The sequence below is a fragment of the Falco rusticolus genome, chromosome 9 (genome assembly GCF_015220075.1).
Source record: "Falco rusticolus isolate bFalRus1 chromosome 9, bFalRus1.pri, whole genome shotgun sequence".
Taxonomy (NCBI): Eukaryota; Metazoa; Chordata; class Aves; order Falconiformes; family Falconidae; genus Falco; species Falco rusticolus.
Window position 1 is genome coordinate 20,297,691 of NC_051195.1, and position 26,853 is coordinate 20,324,543.

The window sequence follows — 26,853 nt, forward strand, 5'->3', positions numbered from 1 at the left end:
GGTCAAGGCTGGAGCTATACCCCACATCCCTTCAGCTTCTTCCTCTGATATACTTCCAGGAGAGCTATCACACTTGCTCTTCAGAAAGCTTGGGTTCAGAAGCTCCATCGAGAGGAAGGCTTTAAGAGGCGCAGCTTGTGCAAGGGCTTTCGAGCCCCTGTTCCTTGAATGGTAACTGTTCCTTCACTGAGTGGGATGTTCCAGTACTTGTTTTTCTTTATCTGCTTCACCATTCAGTTGCAGCTAGCATCTTCAATGGGTGAGTAAGGAGGCAGGGCCTTCAAGGTTATTTTTGTTTGCCATTTTTAAGGTTCTCACTGAGCCTTGCTTGGTATTAGATGAAAGACTGGAAAACGTGAGAAATATCCTTTCTCTTTGAAGGTGGTGTGAAATTCTTCCTAATTGGAAAGATCTTTCAGTCACAGAGTGTGAAGCCTCCTATGTTGGGAGAATCTCAACTGCCGAGGCACTGCAGGATTTTCCTCTCCCTTCATAGGAGACACTTTATGAGTAGATATTTTGCTACATTTTTACCTGCTTCTTTGGCAAATCTTAACTGAATTTAGTATCATAACGTAGTGCTTCTCATTTCATTGCTTAGTCATGCCAGAGCAGAGACCTCCAGTTACACAATACACACAGAATTAATCTCTCTGCAGAATGGTGGGCTTGTGAGTGCTTGCTAGAGCCTGATTTGTCATCCAATATATATGCTAGCACATCCGCTAGAGAACTAATGATATCATCAAGATTACAAATGGAAAAGCTTTACTTCATAGCTAATGCTTGTCAGGCTGAATTGCTCAGGCCACACAAGAAGTATTGGGGAGGAAAAAAAAAATGAGCCAAGAAAAATTAAAAACAGGGTGAGCTGGAGGCAGTTATACATCTTGTGCAAAACCCCCATGCTTTCATTGTTTGGGGAGAAGTGACGGGAGGTTGATTGGTTGCTTCTATGTTTTTGTGGAGTTTTTTCTTAAAAACTTAAATTAGTTTTCAGTAAACTGTGCTGCCAAAGACTGCTCGGTGTCTGCATGGAGGCTGGCTTGGGGCAGCGCTGGCAGTTTGAGGGTGGCCATGAGGGTATGCAGTGTTCGGAAGAGCACTGTCTGCTTTTTCTGCCTGTTTGCCTCCCCTTCACTCCTGCCTGAAGCTCTCAGAGAACTGAAAGATGTGAGAGTGTGCTACCCTGTTCCCCTGAAGTGCCTTCTTCCAGCTCCCTCTGAGCCACTGCCTGTTCATCTCAGTAAATTTTGTCTTTAAATTATCTTCTGAATGTTTAGGAGACAGCACAATCTCCCTAGATGAGTGTTTTCAGAGTCTGTCTACAAAGGATATGTCATAAAGTTAATTATACTATGTGAAAGCTAATGAATGCATGTGTATTTTTGGTGCTGCCCAGCTGGGAAGCTGACAGGGCATTCCTTGCTTTGCCTCATTTGGCTTTTAACAACACACACCTTTTAATCTTAGTCAGTGACTCACCCTAAGGCCATACCAAATTATCTTGTGGAGCCAAGTGAGTTACACTGAGGGAAGCCCAGGGGAAGCTCTGTTCAGCTGCATGTAAAGAAAAGGCAGGACCCATCTTTTCTTGTTGCAAGGAGTCGAGCAAGCCTTTGGAGGATGGGTGCTGCTGCAGCCTGTGGGTGGGTAAGGGGGTCAAGGAGAGGCAGGTGAAATCAAAAGCTCATGAGGGATTGCCTGGTGAATCTCCTCAAGAGATTTCCTGCTGAGTTCCCCCCTCTGCTGCTCAGGAGAGCTAGGCTGGTTGTGCCTAGTGAATCTGCTTCTCTGCATATCTCGTGGAGATTCCCTTCGTAACCCAGGTCTGTGCTCCCTGTGCCAGCTTGCAGCTCTGCAGCACTCTCATGGCTGTGGCAGCTGTTTCTGCCTTTTATGCTGGATTTGAGGCCAAACAAAGCATGTCTGTGGCTGAGGAAGGTGTAAGGGTGTTTGTTAGGAAAGATGTATTTGTGAGAAGGTACAAGATAGCATGCTAGTGGGACAGGTATTTACAGAAGATGCAGCTAAATAAGGGTGACCTCAAGTCCATTCTCCGAAGCACTGGCAGTTCACACTTTAAAGTCAGTGAAGCGAATCAAAATAATGAACCAAGAAGGTTTCTCTGAGTCCAGAGCATTCTGATAGAAACTGATAGAAATACACTGTCTCCCTCTATTCAAACGGTATCACCCTGTTGTTTAAACAAAACAGTTTTAGAATGTATAAATAAGTGTGATAAGGAAAGTAGAGGGTATTCCAGTCTGAGATGCGTTTAATCAGAATGATTGGGTTTATTAGCCTAATTCTAGGAAATAATAATCAATTTTCCTTACTCAAGACAGTATTAGCATTCATTTTGCTTAATAGGGAATAGCCACGGGTAAGTAGTGCTTAATCAGGTATTAAATGTAAGTGAACATGAAAGCTCTGGAACTTTTGGTCGGGAAGCTGCCAAATCGGGGTTGATTAGGAGAAGACTGAAAATGTAATGAATGCTTCAACTCTTTTTTTTTTTTTTTTTTAAAAAAAAAAAGTTCTTCTCCCTGTGGTATTCTTATGTTATAATTGTTTGCAGAAGGTTCAGAAAGACCTCTGAAAAGGAACACACCCCTTGACACACTGCATGAGCAGACATGCACGTACCAGGAGGGTTCATGTGTTTGTATCTTAACCTCACAAACACTCACTTCACTCACAAACATCTGATCTGCTGTGGAGATCAGGAGGGTTTGTGGGCTTGCAAGGAACATACCTGTGTAAAGGGCTGAACATTTTGCTCCCCAGAAGGTCCTGGTTCAGACCATCATGCTCTCTAGGTTTTAAGATAATAAATAAAAAGATACAGGGAAGCTGTTTTAGGTGTAGGGAGACAGCAACATCACACAAAACCACAATAGATATTGTGAATCGCAGAGGTGGGTGGCATTTGGCAGAGAGAAGTGGGGGACAGAGTCTCTGAAGGAGACCAGGGCCCATCTAAGTAGATTTTTAAATACAGGGGGCTGCCACCTCTCTCTCTTGCCCTGTTGCAGAATTTTACAGAGTGCACATATTTGAGTTACAGCTGTTGGCATAAATGTACATAGCTGTAGGAGAGACAGTGGATGCCAAAACCCTGGGTAACTGGAGCAGGATCTCTTTCTCCTACCTCACCTCACTAACCATACGCTCTTGGTTAGAGACCACCTGCTGGGCTATAGGTCAACTTCTTTGTGACCTGGGAGAGCAGTTCTTATATTTAGCTGTTTAAAATTGTACCCTGAAATGAGTAGGAGCTGGTAAATTATGCTTAGATACTGCTTACAGTTATATAAGGGTCTAATAATTGAATTTTTTTTTTCCTGTACACCTTAAATGTACCATTCCTGTGGCGTATCTTGTAGTTCACATTTTAACTTGTGCTTTGCAAGGTGATCTCTGGCTTGTGGTTATGGCAGCTCAGCTGTGAGGGCTGACTCTGGCTATGGATGGATTTTGAGAGACGCTGCATAACCTGTTTGAATTCTGGTCCTTTTCTCCAAGGCACCAGTGACCAGGAGGGGCTTGCAGATGCTTGGTTAGTACTCAAAACAGAGGGTGGCTAGGTCCAGTGCTCCCAGGACGTATTTCCTATGGCACAGTCACTGCCTGGACCTGAAGCTTGCTTTTTTATATTTATTTATTTATTTATTTATTTTCTTGTCTGTCATACTCTGCGGCAGCTAAACAGCAAGTCAGACTGTTGCATAATGTTTTAAGGGCTCTGTTAATTTACTTGTTCTTCCAAAACATTTAAGCCAAGCTGTCAGAATTTTCCATAAGGCAATTAGTTATCTGGTTATCACTGTTTCTCCCCAGGGATCCCTATCTATCACAATGATTCTGTTAACTTAGGAATAGAAAAAGAAATTATTTTGCATTCCTTGCAATTGTCAGTCAACAACTTGATTTGATATCTACCAGATTTTTTTTCTTGTCTCTTGCTGCACGTCTCAGCCCTGGACCCCTGCTCTGCCTACATCAGCCTGAATGAGCCCTGGAGGAACACAGATCATCAGATAAATGGTTCCCATGGCCAGCCGACATGCGACAATCAAATCAACGGAGAGTGGTATCGCTTCACTGGCATGGCTGGTGATGCTATGCCTACCTTCTGCATCCCAGAGAACCACTGTGGCACCCATGCTCCCATTTGGATGAATGGCAGCCACCCGCGAGAGTCTGATGGCATTGTCCCACGCCAAGCCTGTGCCAGCTTCAATGGGAACTGCTGCCTTTGGAATACCACAATTGATGTCAAGGCGTGCCCAGGCGGGTACTATGTGTATCACTTAACCAAGCCTAGTGTTTGCTTCCATGCATACTGTGGGCGTAAGTAACTGCTGAGATCGCTTCTCTGAAACCCCTTTGTCTTTGTGATGCAGGAGAAGGCAGTGAGCATCCATATACCCAGGAGAGATGGTGACTGTCTTCTGGCTTTCTCACCCAGAAGTGTGTCAGGTGATGCAGTGCAGATGGTGGCCTGTCTATATGAGAAAGATTAGACAATTTCACCTCTGTGAATTCTAGCCTTTGTTCAGGTGGTGGAAATCTTCTGTAGCTGACCTGGCCACAGTGGTTTAATGCTCTCTGTGGGCCCTGTGGTTTGTCTGGCATGTTCCCAAAGTCAAAATTTGCATTTCTGACTTAATTAAAATAGATTGTTTCTTATCAGCTTTAGTGAAATCATTCAGCTTTCCTAATTTGGACTGGGTCTATAACTGATAGACTAGACACAGGACATGAAGCTGATGGTATGAATACATTATTTACATTGCATGCTCAGTGTTTGTGCTGACAATGTTTTGTCATACCCTAGATTTTTATGACATCTGTGATGTGGTGGATTGCCAGGGCCCATGCCTGGACACCAATGACTGCACTTGTTCCCTGGGGACAACACTAGGACCTGATGGACAGACATGTCTTGGTAAGGGTGAAAATAATTTGTCTCAGTTACTAACACTTTCTTTCCCCTTTCTTCCATTGCTCGTGTCTCAATCCATTGTCTTACAAAGCAGTACAAAACAGGAAAAGTATTCTGAGAGGAGTTTTCCCCCCTTGCTGCCTAGAACAGGTTTTTGATTCTGTAAATGGTTCTTGCTCTCTTCCTGTGGGGTGAGAGAATGACATCCCATGACCGAACACATTTTGGTGTCACGGGAGCTGCGCACGTACCGAGGCTAGACTTGCTTTCTGCATGGTTCAGCTGCTGAAGGCAGCAGCTTCACTGTCAGTAGCAGTTCCTTTGCAAGATCACGGTACAGTCTCATTGGTATTCAGGAACCGCTGTGCCATTTGTCATTAGAGATTTCCTCTCACCTGCTCTGTTGAATGCCTCTTTCCTCCAAGAAAAGTTTTGCTGGCTGGTGGAGGGCTACACACACTAAGCTTCACCATAATTACTCCCCCTGTGGGGCATTGTCCACGGCCTGGGGCTTGAGGAAAGCCAAAGGGTTCTAAGTCTCAGCACAGCTGCAGTGTTTTTAGGCAGCATGACGAGGTGGCATTCAGGAGGCTGGCACTTGGTGGCTGTGCTGGCAGAGACTAGCATGACCAGGAGGGAGGTGGAGGGCTGTGAGAGCAGAGCAGGGGAATGTGGGCTTCAGGGATTTGCAAGGGAATCCCCGTGAACCTCTGTGGAGAGGATGGCTGCAGTTGTGCATGTGGTGCTGGGAGGAGAGCACCTGGACTACAAAGTCTTAGTAAGAAGATGGTCTGTGGGGCTATGGAAGGGGCTGGGAAGGGGTGGCTGTTGAGGAGCTGCAGAACCGCACTGATGGATAGCAAGAGGTGATAAAGCAGGAGGAAGGGGTGCTAGTGTTTGGGAGAAGTGGGATCTCATCTTTGTCTTCGTGGCTTAGTTTGGTCAAGTTGAAAGCAGAGTTGGTCCAGGAGGCTGTGTGGCAGATCAGTTTCTTCCATACAGACTACAGCTGACAAAGCAGGTGTGGGTGGTTTCTTTATTCACACTCCTCATGTCTGTGGGCATCGGGGTAGGGGCTGCAGTCTGCGGAGAGAGCAGCCTGGCTCTAGTGCAGATTCACACTTGTCACGCTGATTCTGCAGAAGGGTTTTGCTTAAGCTGCTCCACATCTCTGTGGCTGAGTTGGCGCTCTCTCAGCTAATTAGAAGTATTTATTGGCTGCTTCTGTGCAATACTTCCAGTCATAGAAGTGCCCTTGACAAGCACCAGCACTCAATAAATGTGTGGCAGGCTCTCAGGAAAGGATTTCCTGCAGCAGGAAGGCATGCAGGAGTCCTGAGCCTGTCTGCACGTGCTGCAGCTGCCTTCATCCCACTGTGGCCAGGCAGGATTTCTGCACTGCTGCTTCTCTTTATGGTAACCAGATGGCACAACGTCTCAGCTGTAGAAATCACACTGGTTTACCTGCCTGCAGCCTCTCTTGTTGTATGGCTCACTCATCTATCTAATGACTTTCTGTTGTGTTGAGTAATTGTGCAATCTCATCTCTGAGAGCAATCATGCTGGCATTCTGGAGAAATCAAACAAATCTGCATTAGCTTTTCCTATACCTTTCCTGTACGGAGAATGTTCTTCCCTTCCCAGCTCACTCTGAGAGGGAGGCTGAAGATGCTACAGTAATGCTAAGCAGTTCTGTCTGTGACCCTCCCTGTGCTAGGCTGTCTTCAGTATATTATATGCTTTGAATCCTAGAGTAGAACTGCTGATCCTAAGTTACATTTTCATTTGCAAACTTACTTAGGGGTTAGTTTAGGTCTTAGACATTCTGTCATGGATCCACCAGCTTGGTGCTTTGCCTTTGACCTCTTGAATACCTGGACCCATGTTGTACTAAGCCACGGTTAAAGTCAGTTCAGTGCTCTCCTAGTCCAGTGTCAAGAAAACCAGCCTGTATCCCAGAAGTGCTGGTTTTCATGGCAGTCGGAGAGCAGGGACAGATCTGCTGTGTGCTGCAGAACTTGGAGGACTGGCGAGGTGATTTGCTGGGTACAACCCTTGACCAAATTAAGCTCTAGGACCTTCTGACAGCATCTTCATGCCTTTGCTAGTAGCACTTTCCCTCTTTACCTTCTGTGTTTAAGCAGCTTTAGTTTTATTGTTAGCAGGGAAAGTGTGGAGCCTGTCACCTGTGTGAAAAGGGAAGTGTCTGTATGTGTCTCTTGGACATGCTTCCTGCCTCCCAAGGCAGGGTACCAGCCATTTCTTTGGCTAAAAATATTCAGTTCACGTCATTTGTGGAAAGAGACACCACCAGCAGCTGCAAGCTGTGGGTGCTGTTTATGTGTGGGACCACTCATACCTAAGAGAGCTCACCTCTCACCTTTCTCTTAAAATGGTATTTTCCTTTTTTCTTGGGTTTAAGGGTCTGACGTCTAGTAAATGATGACTTCTAAGCTGTTTTGGTGAAATCCCACGTGAACCTTGATTGATAACCTCAGCATTAAGAGAAATCATTAGTTTTGTGGCTCAGCAAGAACAATGACTGTCCCCTCCTCTCTGTTTGATTCACTTTTTGCACACAGAGATTAAATCAGGTTGAAGAATGAAAATTTCAGAGAACAAAGTACTTTTGGGAAAAAAAAAAAAGGCAGAACATAGAGGAACTTCAGCCTTTAAAACAGAAAATTAGGAGGACTTTTCAGAGATTGAGGCATCTGCTGCACTTTTTCCTCAATAAATACCCTCAGCACTCTGGAGGGCTCTTGCCTGGAGCTGAATACAGCCAGCACAGAAATGTGACACAGGTGTACTATTCATGGGTATATTGCTTTAGGTTATAAGAACTCAGTCTAGGCCTAGTACAAGGTTATTCTGCAACCTTTATCCAGAGTCTGCTCCAGAAAGCGCGAGATGCCAGCTCAGGCACTTCTTTCTTCTGAGCTGGAAAGGCAGGAGCCACAGCTCTGTGGAAGGCTGCAGAGGAGCGGAGCAGGGAGGGCTGTCGTGTGGCAGTGGGGAGCTAAGCCCGCAGAGGGAGTATCTCAGAACTCGGCTCTTCATCTCGTCTTTAGCACTGCGTGTCTGAGCAGCTAATGGCTGTGTTGGCCTGTGTGGCACCAGTGCCCAGGTTAGGTCTTACCATGGTGAGCTGACCTTTCTGTTCTGCAAGAACACCTGAGCTGCCCGGTGCAGGGAGCAGCCAGAGCTGGGACAGGAAAGCAAAATTATCGCATTTCTCATTATGTGGCTTTTCTTGGAAAGCTTCATGGGGTTCATTAAAATGGTTTGGTTTGGTTTCAGCTTTGTTTATATGTTTAGAGCTGGTTTTTATCCTTGTGTCTTTATTTTGAACTGAGGGGTGAATCATTTAAAATTGCTGGAGGATAGTTGACCACCTGTACCCATAGCAGGTGTGATACAAAAAGTAGATAGGGTTTATTTTTGACTAGTTCTGGTATTCATCTAGTTTTACTGTGCAGTGAAGTCATGTTGACTTCATTTTAATGTGATTGCGAGTGGAGTGGAACATAGTTTAGGATGAGAAGATAAATGAAAACATGAACTCTCCAGCATGTGGGACCAGTTTGGAAGCTTCCCAGTGAGACTGTGTCCATCTTCACTCTGAAATGGCTGTGCTGTGCATGCAGTCTTTCCCTCCAGGTCTGCTTTGTTCCTGAGGTAGACACAGCATAGCAAAACACTCCACTAGCGGTCTGTAGCATTCAGTGGGATTACTCATCTCTGTTGCCCTGATCCAGGTCATGAGGTCAGGAAAGCCAGTCCACGGTCTGACCAGTGCGCCTGTGTAGCAGCTTTTTGCCAGCTATGTGTTTACCAGGGGGCACGTTATGACAGTGGGGTTTGATTTTTTTTTTTTTTTTTTATTATTATTTTTTTTCCAGATGAAAATGAGTGTGAGCAGAACAATGGAGGCTGCAGTGAATTCTGTGTTAACCTGAAGAACTCCTACCGCTGTGAGTGTGGGATCGGGCGCACTCTGGGAAGTGATGGGAGAACCTGTGAAGGTGAGGTTTCAGCTATTGCAGTCTGCTGGAAACTATACAAGTCATTCCCCTTCCCTTGCAGCTCTAGTTCTTTCTTGGCTCCTTGCAGCTGGGATCAAATGTCACTCATATCACTTCTGTGCTCGTCAGTGGGGTTATTACTGAAATGTCCTTCTAATCAAGCAGAGAGAAGTCTTCTTGTTGTTTGTTAGGATTTGCTTGTATTTATCTCCATGGGGGAAGAGGCAGCAGTGGATCAGGAAGATTAGTTGTCCAGACTGAAGTAGGTAGTTATTGCTAGATATGCTGCAGTTTGGCTCTGGAGATTTGTATGATAGTTGTGCAGGGGAAGATTTAATGTTGCTGGTTTTTGATAGATAGCATTAGATATGGAGTAATGTCATGACATTAGACTAGAGCATGAGGATCATTTAGCCTCCCAGAAAAGAGATTGAGGAGAGGGGGTGCCAGTCTGTAAACAGAAGCTGGATTTGAAATTAGAGCTGCATTTTCACTGTTTGATTTTTATAAGTGGTTAGTTGTGGGTTCTGCTGTGTGCAGCTGCTACAGTTACTTCCCAGTGGTGGCACAGCTGGGTTGAAAACCCTTGATGAGTTTAGACTGGTAGCTTAGCAGGGGTTTGAAGACCAAATTGTAGGTTTGATCTGTTGTCACAAACAATGTACAAACATATTTGAGCAGAAATATGAAAACCCAGCAAAAATTGACTTGTGCCTGATGTTTTCTGTGGTCAGCTGTAAAGAGCAATGTGCCTCCTCCCAGGCAAAGCTGCTGTGTTGTATGTTCACAGATACTGTGATGTCTCAGACAAGAATAACAGCTACAGCTGTGCCTCAGTCTTGAGCTGCCCAATTGCCAGATATTAATACATTTGCAGCCTCCATGCAACCTTATATCAGCTGCTGTGTGACAGACATCCATGGTGCAGGGAAAGAGAGGGATTGCCGTTATATTTTTGAGCTGGGCTCCACCCTTTGTGATTTGCTGAGAAATGGCTCCAAGCTGCAGGTTTTGTCTCTGTTTTCCCCCTCTTTGATACCAAAGTACATTTCATTGCACTTGTGTGAAAATCTCCTCTCTGAGCTGTGTTATTAAAACGTTGCTCATTCAGACAATGACACTTCCCTAGGGAAAGCTATTGTGCAGAGTGCTCCTGAAGTATTTGTTGTGTGGAGCCAAAAGTGGTCTGTGGGCTTTGTCCCTTCCACATCCAGCACTGAGCTGGTGGGGTGTCACACGAACCAGCTGTGCTACATGGCAGTTTTTATTCCTCAGCACTGCACTCTTCTGACAGGGCTGGAATAGTCTGTGCTTGGAAGCTTGTTTATTTCTGCTGTTCCCAAAGTTGGATTTTAGGGCCTGTGATATATCATTTAATTTCCCCTTCCATAAGAGGGATTGTGCTTTTCACAAGTTTAACACTGCTGCTGGGAATTTTTACAGTCTTGTTAGTGAGTTTTATTTTGAAAGATGTGCCCTCAGCTTTGTAAGCCATTAGAGTATGTGATTTACTTGTGAGCCACCTCACAGCTGTTGCTAAAGAGAACAAATCTAAGAGATTTAGCTTGATTACATGAGCTGGTGAGGCTGAGTAGGGTTATGAGTATCTCAACATTTCCATTATAATGGTTTACCCATTACTTTGTTCAAGCTGTTGTTTTCCATGCAGTGTGTAAGACTGAGTATGGGATTTCCATTCTTTTCTTTACATTTCAGAGAAAACTACAGTCATTTCTGACTGCAGGCTTATGGAGAAATATTTTGTATTTATGATTTGTTTAAATTATATGAACTATTATTTTACTGAGAACATCTAGTAATATTTATCCTAAAGGGTTTAAAAAAATCAAGCAGTGAAGGTTTGTTGTTTTTTTAAAAAAATCATGATATTCTGCTGTTTTCTTTATACTAGAAAGCCAACAATACCTGGAAGTTACCTTATTTGCCTTCAGTTTTCAGATCTTCAGACTGTATTTGGGTGACCTTCTAGGCTCTTTTCTGCAGCTGTAGTGGCTAGGAATATGTTTTACACAGAACCTCAGATCCTCAGAGAGTTGCCTCACCTGAACAGAAAAGATATAAGGAAAGACGTGATAAATCTTCTAAATAGCCATGCTGCCCTTTCTCCTCTGCATTTTAGAATGGGGAAAATTAGGAGGGGAATCAACCTTACACCACGAACGTGTTCTGTCCCTGTGATAATGTACTTCAGGGTAGCTAACCTCTAAGCTTAAAACTTGTAAACTAGCACAATTCCTGCTAAACAAACTCCTACGAGCAGAGTTGCATCCTCAGCCTGCAGAGGGGAAGCAGGAATCCAGTATGCCCACCTCCATCACAGATGGGAAATCCACAGGCAGGGAGTGCATCATCTTCTCTCTGGTGTTCCCTGATGGGAATAGGAACTGGCTACCGGCAAGTCTTGTCTTCCCCAAAACACCTCCCCTGCAAATCTCAGGGCTTTAATTCTGGTGATGACTAAGGGAGTGAGTATGGTTCCACATAGAAATTTTAAGAGGATTTTCCTTCCACCTTTTTAAAGTAAGAAACAGCAGAAAAATTTCATTTAAGAGGATGTCTCAGAAGTTAGGAAGGGCCAAGCTGAAGGTTGCCTATTCAGCTTTCTTATGTACACCAGTTATAGCATGCAATTTAATTTGGTAAGCTTTTTCACAGAATTCCTTGTTAACTTCATGGTGAAATGACAAACATAGAAAATTGTACTATTAAAAATAGGCTTCCACTGAATTTTCTTGGAAGCAAGCTCTCACCATGCTGTGGCCTTTGAGCTCTGTGTTGGTTGTACTGTTTGTTAGTCAGCCAGGAGTGTATACTGAGGCCTGCACAGCCGTCACACAGCTGTCTGAGAAGCAGCGTGTGCTAATTTTCCTTTGTTTTGCAGAGATCGAAGGCTGTCACAATAACAATGGAGGCTGCAGCCATACCTGTATCGAAGTGGAAGACACGTACCAATGTGAATGTCCAAGGGGACTTGTTCTGTCAGAAGACAACCACACTTGCCAAGGTAGGTCAACAAAATCTCCCTGACAGTCTCTGTTCCCTGGACGCCAAAAGTGTGTCTGAAGGAACTTTTCTTCTTGTTTTTGTCATCTTTTTTTAGTTTGTGCTTTCCAGTTTGGTTAATGGAGCTTTGTCATTAATGACAGATCATCCAAAACTGAGAGCCTGGAGGTGCTGCTTTTTTTACCAAGCAGGAGAACAGACACAGGACCCGGCTGGGTGCATCTTGCATCACAGATGGTTTTGGCATCGCTCACTTAAAATTAAGATTGCTTAACATCTCCTGTTATATTGCTCCGCTTCAGCTCTGTGTGTCTTTGACAAATTTGTGGTATTGGACTGAAATTTTCTGTGCTTCAAACTGGGCTTTAAAAATTTCAGCTCAAGTGGTTCAATCCTTTCCAAGAATGAGAGGGGCCTTTTTTTGCCCAAGTATCTCAGTAGCCGTTCCAGTAAGCATTCCTGTGTCTGGAAGCAGGGCACTGGTTCTCATAATAGGTGTTTCTGCTGTCCCTTGGAAAAGTGCCCAAGATAGAATCTGAAAATGGACTGTTGCTTCTGCTGCATTAGAGGCAAGCACAATGTTATCCTTGGAAGACCTTCCATCTGAATTTTACTCCATTCCTGTACGCAGGGAGTCCTTCTTGCGGACTCATTTGCACCTATAGCATTGCACGTGGAATAAACATGTTCCCTGTTTTGGGTAGCAAGAGCTGAGTGAGATTTCCTTTGCAAATGCATCCAAGCTCTCAGGGGTCAATTTAGCTCTGCAGCACTGAGTGCAGGGAGCCAGGGGATCAGGGAGAAGTTCCTGAGGGCATTGAGAGTTAAGCAGAGGGTCTGTAGCTCCTCATATAATGACTTCTTACAAGCCAGGACTTGCACCCTGGATTCTTCCTGGTCTTGTAATCTCACAGCTAGCTGAGCTCCTGTGTTGCTGAAAGCATTGAGCACCCTGTGTATCTTACAGAGAAGATGTCTACTGTGATCTGCTGCTGAAGGGACATTCAGTCAAAACTGCATGTTGGGAAGAGCTATATGGGCATGTGAAAGGCAGATAGAGGTCATGCTCTCTGGTGGGTCTCATCTGACTTGGCTGGCCACTTCTCAGATTTGTCAGGCTCGGCACAAAGCTGGAAAAGGTACACTACTGCCCTGGTAGAGACAGACCTCATAGCGCTCTGTTTGTGTTCTGCCTTGGTGGGCCCATAAAGAAACCTGTATGGTTGCTTTGAAACATTTCTGTGGGAATTTGCTAATGGGCTGGACTCAAGCCATAGCCAGGACAGAATCTAAAATGCAATAAAAGGGATTCTGTCATGGGCTAATTCACTTGGGTTTTAGATAATACCAATGAGCCGGTGTTATCCCGGTGTGCTGGGAATCTCCCATAGTCTGATGCGTTACCGAGTGCTCAGACATCAGTTAGAATAGATCCAGATTTTGTGGTGGCCAACAGGGCAGGTATGCCTCAGAGATGAAGTTGGAATGGTTCTACTTGATGAAATTTGTGCTTTTTAAGCTTTTTAGAAATGCAGGGTACTGTTGTCGGGGCGAACATTGCACACTTGGGAGTCAGTAGTGCTTACTGCTCCAGCAGAGCCAGGTGGGGAGGCGGAGATGGGGATTTCCAAGAGCTGTGATTATACTTACTGATTGGAGGTGTGATTGATGGATACAGGCCAGAAAAGGGAAATGTTCTTCAATCCTGGCTCCCTGAGGCAATGCCAGCAGGGTGTTAGAAGGCCATGCATTTCTCAGCCAGTGTTTCCCCTTCTTCTGAAGCTGCTAATGAGAGCAGCAGCGCTGCTGGGTACCAAGCTGAGGCTTGAGATACAGAATCTCATAAAGCAAAATTGCTTGTTCTTTTGGTACATCCTCACACAGTGGTCTGCAATTTTGAGCACATATGACAGAATATATCTGGAACTTGACCACACAGTTTTTTTAAAGGCATCCAGTCAGGTTTATAGTGGCACAATTAACAGTGCAGGGCAAGCACAGCTGCCTGAAGCAATTGGATCTGCAGCCTGTCAACCCGCTGCACTGCCTCTACATTCAGAACAAACATTAATAATCTTCCACAGAAATCAGAATCTTGGCCACAGTTTTTCCCACAAAGACACCAGCCAACAAAATACTTGAAATTTTGCAGACCATCCTATTACCCCACCTCTTCCTGAAGTGTAGTGGTGAAATCCTGTTCTCCCCTCTTCCGTGCCCAAGCCTCATGTGCAGCTAAGAGGGTGCAATGGTGTAATTTGTGCCTGCAGCAGTGGTTCAGGGCTCCCCAGCACCAGAGTGCCTATCTTACTGAGCAGCCGATGCAAAAAGATAACCTCTGCTCCAAGCAGCTGTACTTGGAAAGGCCAAGGAAGGAGCCATACGCTGGACGAAGGACGTGGTGCCAGCAGTAGCAGACTGCAAAATGAGCGTTGGACTCACCACAGAAGCTTCCTGCTGGGGTCAGGGTACTTGCAGACATTGGTGCAAAGCAGAGTTTAAAGCGGTAACGAGGAGACTTTCCCTGTGCTTACAGGTGTTCAGCGGTGTTTGAGGGTGAAGAACTGGAATGTGTGACTGGCACGGACTGGGTGGGGCTCTTGAGCCTCACAGGCTGGGGTGAGCCCAGGGCAGGGATGCAAGAGGTGGATGCTGACAGCACATCAGGAGAGTGTAGCTCTCTGAACAGATGCAAGAAGTTGTGAATACAAGTGGTTTCCTTGGCACCCAGATTAACTCATTTCGGCTGGGCAGCTCAGCCTTGACAGTCAGGACCTCATCACTTGCACTGGAAAAACATGTCTGCATATAGTCACGGCTGCGTTGTCAGCTCCTTTTCGGCTCCCCCTACAATGTTATTGCTGGCAGTCTGTCTTGGGGGAATCAGGCCTGCTCAGAGCCGAATCATGCTGGTGCACAGTGTCTCTCTGCTTGCAGCACCACTGTTAAATTGGTAGAACTGAAACACTGTTCTCTATTGATGACTTTTCTGTGTACAAATGTCTAGGGTTGGTTGAATTGTGTTACCAGTTACTCTGAGATGGTTAGTATAAGGAGTTTCCCAGAGTTTTTTCCCCAATAGTGATGAGTTGGCTTGAATCAAAAGTGCATCTGCTCACAGGTTTCGTTCACTTGTTTCTGTGCCCAGGTGGTGGAGTGTACACTGAAAGCACCTGCAATGCCAGAGCAGAGGTTAAATGGGTGTCCCCTCTTTCTTCCCCTTTGTGCCCGTCAAAGGCATTTAGAAACGGAGACAGCCTGAATCAAGTTGCTCCTAAACTTTGGAGGATTGCAGCTGAGATCCAAACTGTCTTGCCCTGAATTACGACTTTATAAAAGCATTACATTTTTTTATTAAATGAGTTACTAGAACAGTGAAGCTTTAAATCCAAATTGAGCCAGTTGGTTCTCCAAAGGATGTTCATCTCTGTCTGGGTTGCACTGTGTTCTCAAAGTCCCTTTGTCTCCTTGTGAGTTTTGCCATTTGACACGCTCAGTTACTGCTGCTGTGGATGGAGGAAAAAGTTAAGGTAATTCTTAGTTCTTTAGTTTTCTGTTCTAACTCAGCAATGTCATTATGAGAGCATATTGCTTTGGGCACACTGCATACATTTTAGCATATCACCTTGAAAAGATCAACTTTTAATAAAAAATACTCCCTGCAGGTACACAGTAGCTATTACAAATACCTTAGCTGGGACAGGAGAATTTTTTTGTAAGGGAGGTAAAAGGCATGTTTTAGCAGTGTGCCTTGCATCCAAGATCCAGAATCTTGGATTATATAATTAATGATTAAAATTAAGGGAAGGCAGATCATATGAATGTCAAGCATTGGGACTGTGAATAATTTTAGGAAAAAGCTTGGGCAACTGGTATATTTGAAAAAAGTTTTGTCATGTGATTTTAAAATATGATAAATGGAACTTCTGCAGCGGTTTTGTTTTTCTGGCTGAAACTAGAATATATGCACCAGTACGCTTGTCCAGTATCTAACTGAATAGATATGTTTACACTCAAGGACTATCTGTAGTAATTACTTTTTCATTGAAGTTTATTACCTTTTCTTTCCTCTGTCATTTTGTCCAATCTTTTTTTCTTTTGCTGCTTACGTAATGTAATTTTAAGTTCTAAAAGTTCACATGGATATCTGTATCTAAATTCAAAGGTTGGAAGGAGTTGGAATAAGTGAGCTAATTAGGTTGGTTTGTCAGAGCTGGGTTTATTGCTTATGAAAATATTATGGCATTTTGAGGTGCTTCCATTTTAGCTCAGCATCTGTATGGATTACTCTGCCTTGTTTTGACATGTTCTGGTTTGATGTAAATCTGATTAAGGGTTTTAAAAAATGGCTTTGCCTGGTGTGTGGTGAATTTGAAATCTGTATCTGAGAAAGGCGCTTCCCAGGACACAGCAGTGCAAGAGGTATCAGTCAAACCTGCACTGAGTATTAAGTATAGCTGGAAGTTACTGCACAGCTAAGTTCCTGTTGCAAGTGTAGCGGTCATGTTAATTGTTTTTTGTGGCATCGCTGCATCAAGAAAATTTGGGGTAGTTGGTAGCTCAGGAGGTTTGCGTTGTGTAGGTAGGAATGTAAGATAGGTAGTTAGATTACTACGGTAAGATAGTAATCATAAATGCAACATATGATCCCCCTTTTTTTACCCAGTATCAATCGGCATAGCCCTTCCCCAGCTGCCTGGTAGATTTGTAGTGCAGGCTGTTATTCTGGGGACTTTTCTTGTAGTTCCAGTGCTGTGCAAGTCCAGTTCTATTGAGGTGAGCATCCCAAAGGACCTGGTTGGAGGCCTGGACCTTTCCCTCATCAACACTTCATGCAAAGGAGTGTCCAATGGCACTCACGTCAACATCCATTTCTCCCTGAAGTCCTGTGGCACTGTTGTAGACGTACGTATACCCATTGCTGTCCTGTCTCTTGGGATCTCTGGGATGTGGGGACTTGGCTATGGCTTACTTGGGGAATAAAGCTGATTTAGCTGTACCATCAGAGCAGTTCCCTGTGTTGCTGTGCAGTTGGCCTCAGACTAGACCTGGGGTGGCACCCCAAAGTAGGAGAGCTCGTTTCCTCTCCTGTCCAGTGGTGTGCATCTGTCAGCATAGGTACTGCTTTCTGCTCACCTAGCACTTGACAGAGGCAGCTTCACTATCATTCCGGTGCAGAAATCGCGAGTGGTGTCACCCTTCACCCTCCTGTTGAGACAGAATCTGGTCCCCCAATAATAATATCTCAAAGGTTATGCTGGCAGCTGGTCAGGAACCAGAGAGCTCATCTTGGGGGGTGGCAACTGGAAGAAAATTCTTCTGCTTCATGCAGGAGTACAGTGCATCAAAGTTGACAGCAAACTGATAGAGGCTTTTAGTTCATAGGTAAGGATGAACTTCATTCTAGTTGCAGCATATAAATTCACAAGCTGTTCTGTCAGTGGCTAGTTTATGTCTGAGTTTCCTGAACAAGGTAAACTCAGCAACTAGTCTGACCTCGGGTCTTCTTCAGTGATCTCCCCTTTCCCTTAAACTCCTTTCTTTGCTGCAGGTAATAAATGATAAAATCATTGCCACCAATCTGGTGACTGGCTTGCCAAAGCAGACTCCAGGAAGCAATGGGGACATCATTGTCCGCACTGGCAAGCTGCTGATCCCAGTGACCTGTGAGTTCCCACGCCGGTACACCATCTCTGAAGGTTATGTGCCCAACCTCAAGAACTCTCCCCTGGAAATCATGAGCCGCAACCAGGGCATCTTTCCCTTCACTCTTGAGATCTTCAAAGACAAAGACTTCGATGAACCCTACAGGGGTGCGCTTCCTACCCTCAAGCTCCGGGACTCTCTGTACTTTGGGATTGAACCCTTAGTACATGTCAATGGACTAGAGACACTGGTAGAGAGCTGCTTTGCCACTCCTACTTCAAAAATTGATGAGATCCTGAAGTACTACCTGATTCAAGATGGGTGAGTTGACTGTTTCCTCTCTTGCTGGCTATTAGATGGGAATGGGTAGTGGGGCTAAGTTGCATTGCCTGTGTGACACAGGAGAACTGTCACTTCTCTACAGCGACTTATCTGCTGTGTTCCTAGTAATCACCAGCAGCCAAGCCTTTCAGCCATCAAGCTGAAACCATCTGTCCCATCAGAAGTGATTAGAAGCAATGGAAGGCAGTGAAAGAGGTTACTCCAAGTGCAGCCTTTACAGGATATATTTCCCTGTAACTAGCCTCGTGGATAATTGAGTTGGATCCTATAGAAAAGATATCCTTCCTGATATCCTCTCTCTGCCAACCTGCAGATTGCCAAACCAATCGGCAGAACCCCGCCAATGGCTGCATGCCACTGCCGCGCAGCCGCTGCAGCAACTGGAGTTAATGTTCCCATAACAGCCCTATTACAGTGTGAACTGGAAGGCTCCATGGCTGGTCCAGGTTGGAGCTCCCAGAGCTCCCCTTGCTTTGCTCTCTCTCTGTCTGATGCCTGTCACATCACTGTTACTGATGCAGTAAGCTTAGGGTCCCTCAGTCTGGCTTGTAATTTTCTGAGATGTTTGGGGTTAGTGGTCTTTCCAGGATATGCTCGTAAAAAGCTCACAGTGGATCTGTGGGTTCACGGTTATGGGTTTTGCATCTGAGGTTGGGGGAGCATTGCCGTGGGCTCCTCTGTGGCTCCTAAGATGACCCCTGTTTTCAGGCACTTGTTTGGGTGCTAACATGGCAGTGCGACGCTACGACATTGCTGTGAAGTGTTTGCATCCAGCAGCGCCTGACAGCTTAACCAGACAGCACTGTGGAAATGTCACAGTTGGGAACCAGTCTGCTGTCCTCTAGAGAAGAAAGTCTAGCCACATAATATCTAAGACATACCCAAGTGTCATAGCCCAACAGTCAAGGGACTGTGCTTGTACACGTTCTGTATTCTGTTTGCCAAACCATCTAATGAGGACAACAATTATTTCCTCCGCTGCCAGACTAAATCAGCCACCGTTACAGCTGGTGATGACAAGCCCTGTGTGATTGTCTTGTATCAAAAGGGTCCTGCAGAGTACAGTACGCAAAAATACTGGTTTTATTTCCTTCTGACAAAGGTTTCAGCGTTAGCTTGCTCTCCCTTCATCCTAGGCTGCAGCTCTTCTGTGCCTGACATTTCTGCAGTTTATGAGCAGATTTGTAATGGAAGGATTGATTTATTGACTCCCTGGTTTGGCTGTTCCTGTGGACCCTTCACAGAGTCAAGGCTCCAAACATTCATTCATTTCTCACAGTGAGTGAACATGGTGGGATTCAAAACAGTGGCCAAAACCTGAACTGAATAGAGCAGGGACAGGGCAGAAAATGTCATTTCTTGAATTCACCACAGCACTATTTGGAAGATTTAGGGCACCAGCAGCCCCTTTGGTACTGTTATCCTGCAGAGGGCATTAAAACTTCACCGAAGGGAAAAGTGGGCTGGAGTCGGCTGGCTGGAGCCTCACCCAACCTGCTCTGCTCTCCAGCTGTCACTGCAGGCCCCAGCGTCCCCCGAGGTGCCAGCCCCTGTGGGCTGTGCTGTATTTAAATTGAACCACTCGCTTAGACCAAAGGCTAACGATGTGCTATTGAGCTAACTGCAGTTGTCTTTCTGTGTGCTCACACCAATTAAAAAGTAAAACCAGGTGAATACACTGCTGATTTGTCCCTGCCCCAAACAGCTCTGTAACAAACCAGTTTTTCCTTCCATCAACCCAGCCCCAAAAGCCCAAGGCAATAAAGGTGGGATTTTAAAATCAGTTTGATGATGTAGCATCAGACCACAGGAGTTAACTGCAACTTCCAGAAGGAAACTGTTAAAATTTGTGGGGATATACCTTAGACTGAGGAATGGGAAAATTCCCTCTTGTGTTTTCTTCCCTGTTAATTCCCTGCCATGTCCAGTTGGCAAGAAGTGGGGGTCACCTCCCTATGCTAATGTGACCATGCTGGAAATCAGGATTTTCCCAGATCCCTCCCCGCTGTCTCTATAAAACCCTGTACTGCTGCTAGCCCAGCCAGCCAGCCTCAAAGCAGCTCTCCCATTTCTGGTCTTATTCTTCCTCTTTCTCAAAACAAAAATAAATAAAAGGCATTGACTGGTTGCACAGGTGATAAACATTGAAGCTGTCTGGGGCATCTGGAGCAAGGTCATGTCACCGAGGGCAATTGTAATCTGATGTGGTCAGGAGCTGTGATTTATCTGAGCATGGTGTGGTTAAGGTAGTTCCTTTTCAAGGCTCAGCTTGTTACACCTCCGGCTGCCCATTGTTTATAGGCTGATGTGGTTGTTCTGTGACCAAGCCCTCCTTTTTGTCTTGCAGTCCTCCAGTAAGAAGGTCAGAGCACAGCTTCCATGGCACAGTTGCTCTCTGCTCCCCTAACCTAAGCACATTGGGCACAGGAAGGGGTTTATTTTCACCATGTCCTGGCCAGGGTCACCTATTTTCTTTCAATACCTGTGCTTCCTGCCCTTTCTTACTGCTGCAAGGTGGGAGGAAGAGTCTGGGGGTTTCCTAGGAGGGTGGGACATGATATGGTCCCATACAGAATGCAAAGGGGCCTGACTCTGCGAATCGGGAGGTTTCTGAGCTCTTTTTGTCATGCTGCAATGCATTTGTCAGAACCCTCCATAAGACATACTCAGGGGCATGGTAGGGGCTCCATGTATCCCTGGTTCCTCCTTGTTCTTCCATTTTCCCTCTCCCCAGCGCCAAACCAGTAGGTTTCCTGCTACCAGTGAGGAAGGACTTTGGAGAACCTGGAGTTTAGGAGTCAGTTTGAGCCAGCATCCAAGAATCATCACAGGTTATATGCTCACAAATGAGGACGTGCCTATGAGTTGACTTTATGGCCCCAAAGTTTGGCCAGTCACTTATGAGAAGTTTTTTAACTGTCATTCTTTACAATCAGATGCCTTCAGGAATGCTACTTTTAAACGCACTTTTTTCCTAAACAACATAGTAATGTCTAGTGTTTGGCCTCAAGGGGGAGGAATCGATGTCACTTTTTCTAGATGCGCAATGTTAATTCATTAGCTCTCCTTGGATGGCTTTTTATGTTTGCCTCCCAGGCAAGTTAACTAGACAAGCGCTGCAGACAGGGATATCCCTTCAGACCGTGACTTCAGCTGGCTGGGAAAAGCTACAGAAATACACAGTGGTGAAAATAACGTTAGGATCAGACCAGTGCTTAGTGCTCCCATGAACATACAGTGCTCTCTACTGTACGTAGCTGAAGGGCAGTTCTGGAGGGATTGCAGAAGGCTGCCACCCACCGAGCCGAGTCAGCCAAAGAGCACAGAGATTTCCAAATACGTGTTCTAGTAAAAGCAGAGCTACATATAGATACGAGGTTTGCTGCTGTTTGATAATTGAACATGTCAAATGTCAGCATTTCTGACAATGCGTTATATATTTCTGGTGTAAAGATGGAAGCTAAGGATTTCTGCAGGAGTAGGACTTTCATCTGTCACTGTTACCTTGTCTCTTCCGCCACCACTTTTTTTTTTTTTTTTTTTTTTAGTATCTTGCAAAGTCCACATTTCTGGAATTCACTGGCTAGAAAGGGAAAGCAACATTGTAATGCAATATAACAGCAGCATCTGGGCCTCTTAAAATGCCTAAGGCTTTGTAATAGGCAGCAGTAATTATCAAGTCACTTTTTGTCTTGCTGTTTCTCTGTCAAACTCTAAATAGGCTGTAATGATTTATAAATAGACTGCACCTGGAATGTAACTTTTAATAAAAGTACCTTATTTTCTTGCAGTTCTGTGACCTCTCACATGATCGTGTAGTACTAGTGATGGAGAAATTCAAATTAGGAATTGTAGGGTAGTCAATTTGAGCTGTCCGACCAAGTCCAGCAGGACAGTAACTGATGTAAAGCAAAGTAAATCTGATTTTTTTTGTGGTTTTCATCTTCTGCGATATTTTAGTAATGTGGGTTGAGACTTCTTCATTTTAAGCATGATTTATGTGCATATATATGTGTATACAGAAACTACATAATATATACTGTATAACAGTTCTGTTGATCACTGCAGACTGTTGCACAGGAAGGTAAAATGAGGACAGACTTGCCTGCAGCTCTCTGGCAGTCCCTCTGCCGAGGGGACTGGACCATGTCCTGCCAGCTCTCTGCTGCTGAGTTGTTCTTTGTCTGGAGATGCTATTATCATTGCTGTTGTTTTTCCCCATCATTCCCGAATTTTCTCTTGTGGCCAAAGAGGAAGTAACATGGATGGTAGCTTAGCTTGAGAGCGCCAAACCCTCCTTTCCTTTCTCTGGTTAAATAGGCTGGACTGATTTTTTTCTCTTTCTTTTTCCATTTCTGGGAAACCCATTAAAGCCTATCCCTCTGCTTTCCTCAGCTGCGTTTCTGATGATTCAGTGAAGCAGTACACGTCAAAGGATCATCTTGCCAAGCATTTCCAGGTTCCTGTGTTCAAGTTTGTGGGCAAAGACAACAAGGTAAGCTCAAAATACACCTCTTAGATTTGAGCTGATGCAATATCTGAGGGAGTCTCAGCACAAAGACAGATGCGGTTGTGCCTATTCCAGCAGTTGTGTCTTTCAGGAGCCTGACATAGGTACTTTAGGAGAGTGATAAAAATGACTAAAATTAAATAAAATGTGGAGAATATTTGTGGAACATCAATGCCTAGCAGGCTGAAATCATTGTTGTTTCCAGGGTAGTCTTAGCGGACCTTTGTATGCTGGGTGAGAAAAGTGTTCCCAGTCACTAGGCACATTATGCAGTGTCCTATCTTTAAAACCGGACAATCTGTAGTTCTGAACCTCTTCAACCTTCTATCTTCTCTAGCTCTTTTGAGTACAGATGCCAGCTTTCCAGATACAAGGCCACCACAGTGTTTGATTCAGTGTGAAACCAGGCCGTTCAGGCTGGTGGCACTCTGGGGCAGAACCTTTGTAGTAGGAGGACAGTTGAAGGATAATGCCGTTTTCCTAATGCAAATAGCTTTCCTTTTCTGTGCTAGAAGAAATCAGGCCTTAGAGTTGCAGTTATGCTCAGCCAATACTGCTTGATCCAAAAGGCATAAAGCTGCCGTTGCAGCTACTGGAGAGCCTCAGCAGAGTTAAAAGAGATGAGATCTTTCAATATTCAGAAATTTAATTTTGCTGTCTGATTGCCATTGCTGCCTCCAGCCTGTGCAGTGGATTTTGCTTCAGACCTCACTATTGACCAAACATTCACAAATATTTGCTTCCCTAACTGCTGCTTGCAGGGATCTTGCTTTACTGTCCTTGTCCTTTAGAGGGCAGGGAGCAGGAATCTTGTCACTGTCTGCCTTTACTGTGCAGAAAGAAAAGGCCGCTATCTCCCTGCCCTTTGTGTTCTCCTCCTCCCCCCAACTGCCAGTCTTAACCCCTCATCAACCTGCATTTTCCTCATTTGCCCCTCGGTCTCCTAGCTTTATGTCTGCTCAGCTCATGTCAAATTCTCTTGCACGTTTGTATCAGTCCATCTTTTTGTGAGGCTTCATGCATTCTTGGCCGCCTTCCTACCGTGCAGCTCCTACCCACCCATGCAAGCTCTTCCAAGCTTATTCCTAGCATTTTCATCCCTTCCTCTGGAGGATCTTTTCATGCCTTCATATTGCCTGTCTAGCCCTTGGCTAACAGACAGACACCATGCTCTGTGATCCTGGCCAGGCACTCTGGAAAATGTGCTCTCTCCTGGGCATGTAAGAAAAGAGATGGAGCCAGCAGGTTTGGCTGTGGATGGCAATGGTAGATACGGAGCTTATTGATGCAAGGACAGAAATGGCTGTACAGTGGGAATGCTGTCACGCATGCTCTGTGAGAGCTGGTAGCGCTGCCAGTCTGATTCCCAGATCTGCACATTGACTTGGCCTGCTGTCTCACCACCTTCCAGGAGGTGTTCTTGCATTGCCGCATCCTCGTGTGTGGGGCGCTGGACGAGAGCTCTCGCTGTGCCCAGGGCTGCCGGAGACGTGTGCGCAGGTCAGCGGAGACAGAGGAGGAGGAGGAAGAGGAATCTGTTCACGTGACAAACCACATCTTGACAGGTGGCCCCATCAGAATCGACTTTGACTAAGACCCACTGGAACAACATCTCCACCTGAGGTGGACCTTTGTTATCAATGCCGCCTTTCATGGTTGTTTGAGAAACAAAAAGTATTTGGTAAAGCCCCTCTTGAACCTCAGGACTTGTTTCCCTAATTGTGTGATGATTATTTGTGAAGTGTGTTGGGCACACGAGGCAGCCCTCTGAGTGCAACCCAGACCACAGAACAGTTTGGTTTTACCTGCGTTTCTTCCCCAACAGCCCTTTGGCTGAAGGGACCCTATTGCTTTGCAGGCCTGAAGCTTGTCTTTCCCTAAATCCACCTGCAGGCTCCATAGGACTGTTCGTCCTTGACTAAACAGAGGTTACTCAAGCCCTTCTTCCATCAGACAAGACAAATAGTATCGCAGCTGAATGTGTTTGCTATATGCAGTTCTGTGAATGATGCTGAAGCTTTTGGATGTGATGAGAGTTTGGGATGACTGTTATTGAAAACATGTATAAAAATATTATATCTCCTAATGTGTAAGTTCTTTGGAGCTATAAAAAGTTGCCATTGCAGGCAGCTTGGATCTAGCACAGGCACATTTAAATGTTATTTTTAAGTACTAAAAGGTATTTAATAAATACCTTTTAAAAAGTTTTTTTTTGGTGTCTTTTGATAATTGCATGCAGTTTAACAGTGCTTCCTCTTGTATTTAGTGTATAATTTTTCTCTCTCTTCTTCACCCACCAAATCCTTGGTGCCTTTCATAAGTGCTGTAGCACTTGATTGTAAGAAAAAGACCATTAAAAATCTATAAACACCCTCCCTCCCAAGTGTGCTGCTACCAAGTCTTTGCTTGAAACTTGTAATGCATTACTCTGGTCTAGAGAAGCTGTGGCTCTGACAAAGGGATTAGGGGAATGTGCATTAAGTATTTATAGCAATCAGTTGTAATGCAGGTAGTTCTCGCGATGGAGTTGTCCCCAGTGAGCCTGGTGACAGGAGATGTGGCAGCACTGTTTGAGTGACTGTGCACATTCACGGGCTCCTGGTGGGTGAGAGCGGGCCAGGGATACAATTAATGGTGATGGCGGCAGCATCACGGTTGTCAGGAATCCCTTTGGGCCATCAGGCTCCTTCCAAAGAAAATAGAGCGGCTGATCAGCTTGGGCTCCTCTGGGCTTTATTCAGGAGCAGGAGCGCTATGTAGAGAAGGATTTAGATATGTGAGGTGAAAGGAAGGAGGCTCGGTGCGTGAGCAGTGAAGGACAAAGCAATAGAGGCAGGGCTGGAGGATGAGAGAGGAAGGATCAGTCTCCACCGTTGGCTGTGGCACTGCAGGGTGTTCATGGGGTTTTCTGTAAGAAGCTTCACAGTGTGCAGCTGTGGCCTGTGTGTTTAGAGGTGTGCTGGAAGGTCCCCCTAGCTCGAATTACTCATTTTCTACTTTGGTTGAAGCAGCCAAATTGCTGCCAAGGCTAAAATTTGTTGCGGCTCTCAAATGGATGGGGAGTCTGTTTGAAGGGACCATTTAGAAGGGAGTCACAAATCACCTCAGCAATATTCCATTTCACAGATTTATTTATTTTGGTGAGTGAGATTCCAGTGAGGAATGGGCGCTTGATGGGCTGGGAGTTTGATGATTTTTCTCAACAGCTTCATGGCTGCTTTTCCAGTTTGGGAATATGTGTGTGCACGTGTCTGTGTTAGAATAAATGAAAATGTTTCTATGATGATAAGTAACTGTAAGTGGAAAGGCTTTTCATGTGTTTATCTAACAATATGTGAAAGAAAAAGAAATGAAAAAGCCTCCTTTAACTGCTGTGCATCTCCTGGTTCTGCAGATTCACGTGTGCATTAGGACCACACAGGCAATTTCCCACTGCCACTTTTTTTGTTCAGGCAGCCCCTGCTAAATATACTTGTTTTGATAAAGCAAGAGCTAGGAAATGAAATTAGCTTATGCCTTCTGGAGGGGCAACTGGTGTTTTCTTGTTCGTGTGAAAGTGATGTGATGGAGTGGTGGAGGGAGAGGTTAATTTCCTGGCTTATTTCAGTTAGCGTGCGCATTATTTGGTTCTTCCTGATAAATTCATATGAAGCAGCTTTTCTACTCTGCAGCTTCTTAGTTGAGTAATCTGGAAGAGTAATGAGGAGGAAACACTGGTCTGGGTGGCCATGTGAATGGAGCGGTCTGGGAAGGTGTTTGCCTTGCAAGTGGGGTGGTAGGTCTACCATCTGCCACTGCCCTATGGCCATTCCTCCTCTGACGTGGAGTGCATGGCTCCTAGACCATTTTTCAAAGTCTTTTAGCTCTCTCCAGTTTACCTTTTGCTTCCGTCTGTCATCTTTGATGGCATTACACCCTGGACATGAAATAGAAGATTGAAATCTGAGCACCAAGGGACTCGTCTGTTTAATCTAATCTGCCATGCCACAGAGTGGAAGCAAAACACACAGCCCAGGCGTGTGCAAGGACACAACGTACCTGACCAGTGCTCCCAAAGGTCCACCCAGCGCTGCCAACCATAGTTCAAAGTTGGAGCTGCATCAGTGCTGCCCAGTGTGTGCAGCTGGTGTTCTGGCTGGTGCCACCTCATCTCTCTTAGCATGTGAAGTGTCCAAGAGTAAACACCTATTGCCTGCTGTCCTAGTCTCTGCTTTTAGGTCCTCAGTGGAAACACAGAGATTGCTGTTTGGGGAACCATTGGTAGAAGAGGGTACACTGGCTGAATGGGTTGAACATCAGTTCAAATAACCCTGCCAATACACAAAGTCAACAGGAAGCCATCAAGTGAGCACAAT

General features: G+C 45.1%; 1 protein-coding gene across 1 annotated transcript; it reads left to right on the forward strand.

Annotated features, from left to right (window-relative positions):
- On the forward strand, positions 1–24,865 carry OIT3 (oncoprotein induced transcript 3). The gene is made up of 9 exons (XM_037399637.1): positions 1–259; positions 3,982–4,356; positions 4,844–4,954; positions 8,854–8,976; positions 11,879–12,001; positions 16,745–16,905; positions 17,552–17,967; positions 22,384–22,483; positions 23,910–24,865. Exons 1-9 carry the CDS (start codon positions 169–171, stop codon positions 24,090–24,092), a joined length of 1,683 nt encoding a protein of 560 aa, XP_037255534.1. The 5' UTR covers positions 1–168; the 3' UTR covers positions 24,093–24,865.
- The last annotated feature ends 1,988 nt before the right edge of the window (positions 24,866–26,853 follow it).

Bases quoted from the DNA above. Each gene is read 5' to 3' on its own strand.
- OIT3 (XM_037399637.1), top strand. From the start codon at position 169: ATGGTAACTGTTCCTTCACTGAGTGGGATGTTCCAGTACTTGTTTTTC. The intron at 4,357-4,843 runs GTAAGTAACTGC...GTCATACCCTAG, and splicing joins CTTCCATGCATACTGTGGGC to ATTTTTATGACATCTGTGAT. The intron at 17,968-22,383 runs GTGAGTTGACTG...TGCTTTCCTCAG, and splicing joins TACTACCTGATTCAAGATGG to CTGCGTTTCTGATGATTCAG.